Below are 11,256 nucleotides of genomic sequence, written 5' to 3' on the forward strand. Positions count from 1 at the left end.
TTCAGGTAAGATAGATGAAACCAAGAAAATTTGAAACTGAAGAATAGACAGAGCAATTAACCAATGGATGTGGGTGACTGAAATGTAAAATGACGTCTATACTCTATAGTTCAAAATCCAGCTATATGTTTGGGGGAACCGGTATACCATAAAAAGGCTTTGTTTTGGATGACCGTAATGTGAAACGAAAACCTGTCCCACCATACTATCACTGACATTGCTCCACCAAATGCAATCCCGAAGCCCAACCCAACCCAACAGCAACAATGGACACTTTTTCATCAATCCTACTCCATATTGATGTTTCTTTACCTTCTGAAGGCGAGGGTAATGCGCCCATGCCTGTTTGGTTTTTTGTGCTGCAACTCTGTAGAGGGCCCCCACATAAACATGGAAGATTATTCTGGAATGACCTGGCAGTGAATGTCTCTAACTGCATTCCTTTAGATATCTGTCCACAGAGCCTGTTAGATGATAGATTCAAGTAGGCTAAAAGGGACAATAAAGAGATCTCCTTAGGAATGTGTCCTCTCATCTTATTTTTAGACAAGTCCAACTGCTCCAGAGTCCATATCCGCCCAAGAGAAGCTGGTATGTCACCTTCCAATTGGTTTCCAGATAGATTTAATAATCTCAGACTGCTCAAATTCCCTATGCTTTCTGGTATCTGACCACTGGGATTGTTACTTGACAAGTCAAGTATGGTGTTCGCTGCCAGTACATATTCCAGCTTGTACTCAAGTCCTTTTAATACTATAGGTATGTCTTCATATAGTGTGTTTCCACTTAGTTGCGGGTCTCCCATAATTCCAAACCCATGGAGATTCTCAAGATTAGAGCTCTTTGCTACAACTATTTCTATTGAGACCTAGTAGCTTGCAACATGGAATTCTTCCAGTCTGTGCATGGTGGTGCCCTTGTGGTACACCTTTCTATCTACTCTACTGAAAACAAACCTATTGAGATGGTCATGTATACTGTATTTGTAGGGGTTGCTAAGGTTAACGGTACTGCTAATAGTAAACATATTGAGGTCGTCCATGATTCTATGTTTGTAAGGAGTAAACATATTGAGGTCGTCCATGATTCTATGTTTGTAAGGTTTTTTACTAGTAAAAGGTTTAGGGATGCCTTTCAAAACTCTTTTGGTTTCTTTGTGTTAGTTCATTCTCTAGTTATTTTATTTTATGTTTCTTTGGAATGGCTAGGTGATTTTGGAGTCACAAGGTTTCTAGGTGCCTCCAAACATTTGTGGTTTCCTTTGTTGTCTATGATAGTCTTTATTCATGGCGGTCCCACGGGTAAAAGGTTATAGGTAGCCTTTCAAAATCCGTTGTTAGTTGATTGTTCCCTTAGCTATGTTGGCTCTAGTGCAAGAGGGTTTTACAAAAAGATAGTTTGGGGTTCCTTCCTAGGTCCCTCTATTCTTATTATGTGATCTTTTGTTGGGTTAGGACCCTTTCTCCCACTGGATAGTTCTTTCAATAAAAAAGTCTCTACTTAAAAAAAAGTGTTTTCTCCTTTTCTAGTTTGTGGTCTCACTGCTTGTGAGTTCCTTCCTCTCATCTGCCTGCATGGCTATTATGTAAGGGCATAGGCCCTCTCCTACTTTATCTAATCAGAATATATATTAACTTATCTCTACTCAACTTTTCTTTGAAGACATATACAATTTTCTCATTGGTTCGTGATAAAATTAATTCAAATTCCTTATTGAGTACATGCTCAAAAATAAAGTGATGAGGTAATTGATATGCTCTCCACAAGCATGAGACACTAAATTTCTAGACATATTGAGCACACTTTGATTATCATAATACATAATAAATATTATTCAATAACTCTAATGACTATAAATTGACATTGTTGTTTACCACAATAAATTTAATATAATATATAGGACATGGCAAATAAGTCTTAAATTATTTCAGTATTTCACCATATTTTGTAACATTAGTTTAATTTGGATTCTAAAAGGATGAATCAACTAATCTGCACTGTCATTTTTGCTTTCAAATTTCACTATATTTAACATGTCAAGGAGATATTGTACCTTATGTTTGAATGTGAAAAAAGCTTATATTTGTGTAGTTAACTCTATGATAATTGAAAAAAGATCAAATATTTTATGACTTAGAAAACCGCTTTGATGTATCCAATGGAAAACTAAGAAAACATGTAATTATTTTACCACTCAAAAACCTTTTAGTTACATTTTCTATTGACTCTTGAAGTTTAATGAATTTTGTACGAGCATTCGGTTTAAATGTAGAAAATAAGTTTTCATTATTTGATTCACATTTTCATTCACCTCACTACCCTTTGAAAATTATTTATCTTTTGGTACTTAGAAGGGTAGTAGTCACTTTGACTCAATGAACTTTATTTAATGGGATTCAATAGAAAAATCTTCCGAAGTTAGTGGAAATAACTTTGTTGGCAACTTATCCTCATAAATAATGCCCATATATGTAACAACACAAGATTTTAGGTGTGCATTACGATCAACATTTATATCATAAATAGAAACCATAATACAACTACTTTTACTATACATTTATTATAAATATATAATTCGTTTGTTCAAACTAAAAGAATATGCATTATTCATTTGTGAGCTTTCAATGAAATCTAAATTCTGAAAGACAGAGCAGAATTAAAATTTTAACCGTAGCTATCCTCCTCAGAGAGAGTTACAAAGGAATATTTATAAAGTACGTTGGACAATTGCTAAGAAGCAATTTCACGAAGCGAAATTCTTTTGATATGGAAAGTACAAAATGGTATTTGTTAAAAGACAACGAAACACTTTAATAACAGGTTAATTAAGTGAAGGTACATGAGATCAAGCTTCATTCATAGAATAAAAGAGGACAAACTGTTAAGATTAAATACTATTTAAAATATATGTTGAAATTACTATTTATAGAAATTATTAGTGGACAATCGATGATTACGCAACCACTGCTAGCTAAGATAGTCATGATGACTCAACCACTGCTAGCTAAGAGTCCAATTTGGATTTCACATTCCAACATTTTTTCTAATAAAGTTTTTAAAAATAGATTTTTTTTGAGATCTGTCTAATAGTTATATTTAGGTTTTCATTGCATATCTTATAAGAATATAATATAATATGAATTTATTATTATTTTAATTATAGAATCTAGAGAATTGGTGTAATAAATTTCAAGATAGGGAAAAAAAATTACGGTTAACATCATTTTCAAATATTTTAGAAAATTCCTAATAGAAGCCATTGAGCAAGATTCTTTTGTCACTGGCCATTCAAAATATAGCCAACTAGTGGTTGTCTTGAGAATGGAATTTTTCACAAGCCAAAATATGGTTGATGTTGACTTAATAAGGAACACCAACTAGGCATTTCCTAAGAACAAATTCCTCTTTTTGAAATGGGTTTTAAGTTGAGAAGAATCTAGAATAATGTTGAATAAAATTATTGACTCCTAGAATTATGTATAGGCACTAGCCAAATTATTTTATACACTTAATTCTTTGAGATGCATTTTTAGTCATAGAGTCCATAAAACTTTTAAAACACAATCATTGACTTTTAGGGTCCACCACATACATATGGTGGTGTTGCTTAATGACCTAAATTTTGAAAAGAATGTTAAAAGACACCACTTGAAGCTAAATAGTGAACTAGATAAGATCTAATGACATTGCTAGATAATTTTGTGAAATATAATGGCTAGTAGGAGGCAAAAACATTTTGAAAAGTAGGTGGTATATGAGGCAACATCAAACAACCAATGAATCCAATCGCTACCTCTATTTAGATTCTACAACAAATAATAGATACATTAGATATGAGACAATATGGAAAAATGTTGGAGAAAAAATGCATCTTTGATCTTGTAGGGAGAGCCAACTACTTAATTTTATTAAAATAGAACACTTAATAGAAGTGGATTCCTTCAGATTTAATGTTTACTAACCTTATTGAAGGAATCACCAATGGGATGGGGAGGAATTGGTTGTGAATAAATACCTATTTTAGTTCATCAATGGTCTTTAGCTAAGAAGATACCTTGATTTTTTTTTCTCTTTCATTGGCCTAGAGAAATGAGGGAATCAAATATCTATCCTTTATAGTTACACCATTCTTTGGTCCACTAGAATTAGATGAAATATCCTTTGGGAAAATTTAAATGATGCTTATGGTTCTCAATATTTATCTATCTGTCTTTTTTCTTTCCTACATCAACAACTAACTTAGAGGCTAGTTTGTGCATGCCTAAAACAAGAAGAAAATCTGCAATTTAGTGGTTAGAGGCTTGGCACCATATTATTGTTCTTTTCGGTGTATGAGAACTTGGGTGAATCAACAATTGGTACTACCTTTAAAAACATTTAGGGTGAAAGAGATGGAACAATGGTACCAACCACTAATGATCATGTTATGGAGGTTGAATATTTGTTGAATGATAATGGAAGTTTTCAATCTTCTAAAGAACTTCAAAATTGTTATTTCTCTAAGATAATTGTAAATAATATAACAAGAAAATATTTACCTCATAGAGATTGTTATTGATGAGAAAAAATTTCCAAGACCTTTAGATGCAAGAGACAAGATCAAACATTGAAATCCAAGTTGTTTTTTTATTCTTTTTAATTTGTTCTTTTGGAGACTAAAATAAGAACACATTCGTTTTAACTTTAGGTATTACCAGTCACCATTCATGTTATCTCCTTGGCAACTCTATTTCAAGAATATCTATTGGCAATTAGTGTCAAAAATTAAATCTATGATTTTATTATTTTCCATAAATTTTCTTTACAAAATTTATAATTCCATTTTGGCCATTTGTTTGCATTCATGTGAAATCTCTTCACCCGAATGTGAAATAATAACATCGCTATTGGATTTTAACCTTCTAGAAAATATACTTTTACTAAGTGAAAAAAATTATTATTCTTAAATAAGAACCCACTTGACTTATAACTCAAACCTCACAACAAATGTAGATTTAATCATGTACATTAAAACTATGCAAACAATTAAAACTCTATAAAGTTTTCAAAGTTTGCTGCTTGATATTTCAACACAAAAAATATCTTTCAGCCGCCCTTCACCATATTTTACATTATGTCAAATATTTTGTATTAAACTAAAACTCTTAATATTATACTCTAATTTCTCATGCACTGCACTTGTTTATTGCATCATTTGATTCTCATAGCATTCTTGGGTATTTAGATCAATCTTCATGACAACCATTTGAACCATCACCTTAATGCCCCACATTGTTCTTTACCATAGATTGCATTAACCTTATACTTCACATAATCTAAAAGTCATTTTAAAACTTTGCAGAAAAGACCATATTCCTATTCAAATAATCTCTGTTTTTTGAGAAATCTATATTTTCATTTTTTGCATGTATGGTATTTAGAATATATTCAAAACTCTATTAAAATCATGCTAGAGCTATTCGAACAATGGTTGGTTCATCTTTGGTGTTACATTGCTTCTGACACATAAAAAATAGTCAAAATCTCACTCAAATCACTATTTGGATGTGGAAAATTATTCATGAGTGTTTTGGAAGATATAAATAGAAACTTTTTTCCATTAGATGGTTTAGAAACAACCTCCAAATATTTACCAAGTTAACATCTCCATTATCAACATTACCTTGAATTTGTTGCAGGAAGAAACAATGCATACAATTAATGATATCTAATTTCCTCCGTCCATAATAAATTAACATAAAACTTTTGAATTCGATTGTGTTAGATCCTCCTTCCATAATAAATTAACGTGTAAATTTTGAATTCGATTGTGTTAGATCCATACAATGCTATAGAATAGTGCTGAAAATTATTAGATAGATGCACATTTTGCATGGTTCCCTTTTCATTAGGGTCTAATGTTTATGTTGAATTACAACCATGTTGTAGTAAAAGTTTTCCCTTTTATCAACCCTTACAACACGGAGCTTGCCATTATTTTGTTGGAACTTCAATGTTCGTTGGAGTCTTTCCTTTCCTCCAAGGAACAAGCCAAACAAGACTCCCATGCAAAATTTTCAATTAGGTTTGCAAAAAATGCACATGCCTTATAAAGTTTGTAATGTATGAATTTCAAACAAATTGGAGAATTCCGATGCATTTAGTCATTAAGAAATATTTACAAACATTAACCACATTTAAAAAAATGTTTAAAATAAGTGCAATTTAAATTCTAGTGAAATTATTTTTTAAAAATATTTTTGGTTAGTTAATTAGGGTAATTCCATTATAGGAAAATGGGATGTCATGGAGCCACAATAAAATTTCAAGGGAACATAATTAATTATTAAAATCATGAATTTAAGATCTATTTTTGGCTAGTAAACTAAATTTTGGTATTTTGTAATTGGGTCTACCGAGAGGGGTTTCTAGATGAAAAAAATTTCACTAATACATCATTTGAGCTTAGATCAAAATGAAACTAAATCTCTAGGCCTTTGAAGACAAACCCATAATTGGCTTGTTGTTATAATTATAAAATTTGACACTTTTTTGGAATTCTTTTCAAGCCATGTTGTAGTTGCAAATGCACTAAAATAGTGTCATAACTTATTCATGAGTCACAAAATTGAATACATATAATCAAATTTATCCCAAAAATAAATCTACCAAATTATTTTGCATGATCATCACTAGGTTGCAATATTTTAATCGTCGAAGGTGGGATCTGGCGTAGATGCAACAAGGAAAAAGCCTGGTCTTTGTCGCCAAACTAATGATGAATAGACATTTTAAATTTGTCAAATTTGAAGGTGCTAATAGAACCTCATTTTATAGGTTTTGTAACATGGTTTTGAAAACCATTATGATTTATACATCGATTATATTTCTATAAATTAATACTTGAGGAAGTGAATTTGATATGAAAACTTACGAGTGCATGGATGCTATTGGTACCAAAACACTTTTAGGTTTATTGATAGTTAAATAATTCTATAAATACTTGCAATGGGAGTGTTCAAATTTGATAATGTATTACATTTCTAAGTGCATGGTTTTTGTTTTGAAAGGGATTTCCTACATAAACCACTCTATTATAATATCATCATTTATCTATTTATGAATGCATTTCAATATTTTTGTGACAAAATTGAATTAAATTTTAATTATTACCTACACTATAAGAAATGTTGGGCCTTAGTTGGTTTGTTTCGTGTATAAAATCAGGCATTATTTTTCAGCCTTAGAGAAGGGTATAAAGTCATGGAATGTAATAAGATACTATAGCAAGCTGGGTTGAGTGTGTAAAATGTTTTGATTGCATTCTACAAAAAAAATGTTTGAATAATTTCTATTTATATGAAGCCACCTTTTGTGTGTATGATTTGAGCATTAAGTAAATGTGTTCCCATGATTGCTACACACCAAATTTAAATACCTAATTCTCAAATTGGTCTAGACTTGAAATTCAATCACCAAATTCTAGTAAAACAAATAAAGCTTAGAAAAAATATTCAAATGGGTTGTACAAATGAAATGACAATGGTCCTCAAGCCAACTCAACCTCCCTCAAATCCACAATAATGTCCCAATAAATGATTTTCATATGAGATAAATGAATCAAAAAATTAGGTGCATAGTATCAACAACATTATTCCCCCAATATATTTAGTAAAAATGAAGCTTTCATATGTAGCGCTATTAAAGATACACTTTAATATATAATATATTTTGAAAAATAAAATAATAAGAAAAAAAAAATAACTTAAAAAATTTTGGACCATTTCTCAATTTATGCGTGTCATCCTTGTGCAGAGGTCATGCTAATCTTCTCTGTATTGCTCCAATATTATCAAATGTCTTCAAAGAGACACACTTTAATTATTTTGTGATTTGAATAATTCATAATAAGTCATTACATTCAATTTTTCTAATTTTATCATTACAATCAATAAATTCATCAATATTAAAATTAGAAAATTGAATGTAATGGTACCATAAAAAATGATAAATTCATGTCTATTAATTTTGTATTGCCCTCCTCAAAAGTAGTGCTAATATATAGACTTTTATATGCTAGTTTTTATTAATCAAATGCAATTTCATAAATTATATTAAAATTATATTATCAAAGTAGATTTTTATAATCAAATGTGATATCAAATAAATTTTAATAAATTATATTAACATTAAAAAAATTAAAATTAATGTTAACTTCAAAAGAGATAAATTAATGTAAAAAAATCAATATCTTTAGACTAAGGAATATATCCCCTTTTTAGAAGACTCTCAATATAGCGTACGCAGTTTATTTAGCTTGGAAAGAAGAATAAAATACTTTACTCTACTTTACATCTATAGTTATTTGCTTAAAACTCTTGATAATGTCAGAAATAAGTAAAGCCCATTAATAGATTGCTTGATGCAAGAGAAATTAATAAAACCTCAAGTATAAATGAGATGAAACCAAGTCGATGTGAATCTAAAGAATAGGGGGAGCAACTAACCTAACTAGAAACAAATGAAGCCTCTAGAAAAGCAAGAATTGGGAGTTGTGAATGTAATGCCCCGCTAGGAAACCCCGAAGGGATTAAGCCATAACACAAGAATAGAGTGCAATATTTTTTTTTTTTTAAAGATAAACACAACATTAAGATACAACGAGATATCAAAATTCAGATTACATAGCGGATAACATCAACTAACACCTACAAAGTTTCCGAACGTGATTACTTAATTACACTTTTAACTTAACTCATACTAATAAATCCAATAAGCTGATTATCTTATAACGAGATAATTCTTAAACAAGGATAATATCTTTCAGAAGATGAAAATATATGGATTACAAGATAAGGTTCATCCATTAAGATCTATTCATATCTTTTCATGAGAATTTAAGTCATACAACTAATTTAATAACTCACTTTAATTTCATCATAAGCTAATGAGTTCTTCCCATGCATACTTAATTTACTTAACAATAACTGAATGTAATCCATTACTTGAAGCTACATTCATTCATGATCCAATTTACTACATCTAAGAGAGGACTGCATACATGCATTTAAAATTAATTTCTTCTAACCCACTTATACATTCTATCAAAATGACATTCATACATGCTAACACTAAACATGAAATATAAGAAATAAAAGCATCACATAACACCAAGATGATCTCGGAGTTCACCCCTAAAGGGCTACATCTCTGGGTCTGCTCAACTACAAGACCCCTCTAATAATTAATAAAGTTAAGAATACATGAGGTTCTCATTATTTACAATCCTGCCATCAAGGTGAAATATAATCAATATACAAATGACCACATCGGTCAATAAATACATAAACGATCCCTGAAAAGGAAAGGATCCAGCTGAACATAATCGAAGCTAATACAAAGGTCCATTAGAGCAACCACAAAACTGAGTCATCGTAACCCAAGGTCTAGCATGAAATCAAGTTCTCACAAGGGCATAGGCAATAGGATGAATCCACAAACGTGCTCCTATCAAGACCATGCAACCACACACTAGCGAATGTAGGGACAAGTGTCATCACACAACTTGGTATGGTTACCATGGCAGGTCTTCATAGGTTTCGGCCCCATACATTGGGTTACCCTGGCCACCTAGTCCAAACCTCCGGCCCATCCAAGCCTCATGTGGACCCACACATCCTCTCATGAAGACACGGATGATGGTTTGCCATTTCAAGCCTTCTCACAGCATGTCGAGTCTGTGTTAGCACTTGTCCCATGTGTGAGGCACAATTATTTTACTTAGAGATTACATTCTAATCTACTGTTAGGTTATCACTTATTAGACTCACTTTCGATGGGTTATCTAGCAACCACTTTGGGCGCGGCCCCCAATCGAAAGCCACTTTCCCATACGACACTAGACTATACTCAAACGAACTCAAAACCCAAGGAATACACATGGTTAAGCAAATAGAGTTAGAAAAGGAGAAAACAACCATTTGGTCAAACACGACATCATATGAGGTGCATTGATAGACGGTACTCTAACTAGAGACTTGACCAACTATGGTCAACTACAAGTCATCATTCGACACCTACATAAAGGATATGACCAATACAACACCACAACAAAATAACAGTCAACTCAAGACTGAGGATAGAAAATAGGTACCCCAAATCAATCCATACGACAGGGTCCTATCAAACAAAGCATGACTTGCCATTATTTAAGCAAAAGCGAATAGAGAAATTAAACTCGCATAGGCAATAACCGGAAAAGACAATATTTTCCCATATTGATTTAAACATTAAAATTGATCCAATTTTCCAATTGATCTAAGTTTGATTACAATTATCTACTTTATTTAGATATAGGTTGTTCTTGGTTTTCTATCTCTCTAAGGTTCATTGTATCGAACATACATAAATGCGTCATTATGAGTTCTTAAACCAATTTCACATAAATATAATTAAACAACCATTAACCAACTAAATATGACATTTAATCCCCAATTAAAACATCACTGTCATACTGGTTCAAGAATAATTCCTTTAAATTCATCTTTTCAGAACCAAGTTAAACTATACAGATCAAGGAAAACATAAACATATAAGGAATCCAATTAAAGGTCGTCCATTCCTACTTAACAATTATTTCCTTGTGCATATATAGAAAATTACCAAAATTAAATATTAATTAATGTATATATTTATTAATCTGCAATTAATTAAATATAACAAATTAATAATTAATACGAAGTTAACAAATTAAGCATATAATTACAAAAATATGCATTAATATTAAAATAAGATTTGAATATTACTTATTGTATATTTAACATTATACAATTAATTAATAACAAATTTATCCATGAAATATTAATTAATGCCATTATTTATTCATAATTAAAAAAAAAACTTAATTAACAATTAATATTAAATTATATTAAAATATTATATATATTTTTTAAATTAAAAAAAAATATAAAAAAACTTTTTTTATAAAAAAAAACACAAAAATTGAGGAAGGGTATCCACGTGGAACCCCACGTGCACCCCCCCCCCCCCTTGGGAGCTCACGTTGCCCCTTGGGGAAGCGCTGCTTCCCAATGGGAGCATGCAGCCCCCATGGGGAACACTGCTGCCCCCAAAGGGAGCACGTAACACCCCTCCACGTGGTGGGGAAAACTCTCCACGTGGATGGGGTTAAAATATATTTTCTTTTTTTTTAATTGATTTTTTTTTATTTAAACTTTATTGTTAAAAAAAATAACAGCTCCTAGCAAAATAAAAAAA

General features: G+C 31.1%; 1 protein-coding gene and 1 non-coding gene across 2 annotated transcripts; both read right to left on the minus strand.

The window, feature by feature from the left end:
• Nucleotides 1–208: 208 nt before the first annotated feature.
• On the minus strand, nt 209–805 carry LOC131027622 (receptor-like protein 33). The gene has a single exon (XM_057957694.2). It carries the CDS (start codon nt 803–805, stop codon nt 209–211), a length of 597 nt encoding a protein of 198 aa, XP_057813677.2.
• Nucleotides 806–7,748: 6,943 nt separating this feature from the next.
• On the minus strand, nt 7,749–7,851 carry LOC131027630 (U6 spliceosomal RNA). The gene has a single exon (XR_009102508.2). It is a non-coding gene; the product is annotated as a U6 spliceosomal RNA (small nuclear RNA).
• Between the last annotated feature and the right edge of the window lie 3,405 nt (nt 7,852–11,256).

This window comes from Cryptomeria japonica, chromosome 8 (genome assembly GCF_030272615.1).
Source record: "Cryptomeria japonica chromosome 8, Sugi_1.0, whole genome shotgun sequence".
In the NCBI taxonomy this organism is placed as follows: domain Eukaryota; kingdom Viridiplantae; phylum Streptophyta; class Pinopsida; order Cupressales; family Cupressaceae; genus Cryptomeria; species Cryptomeria japonica.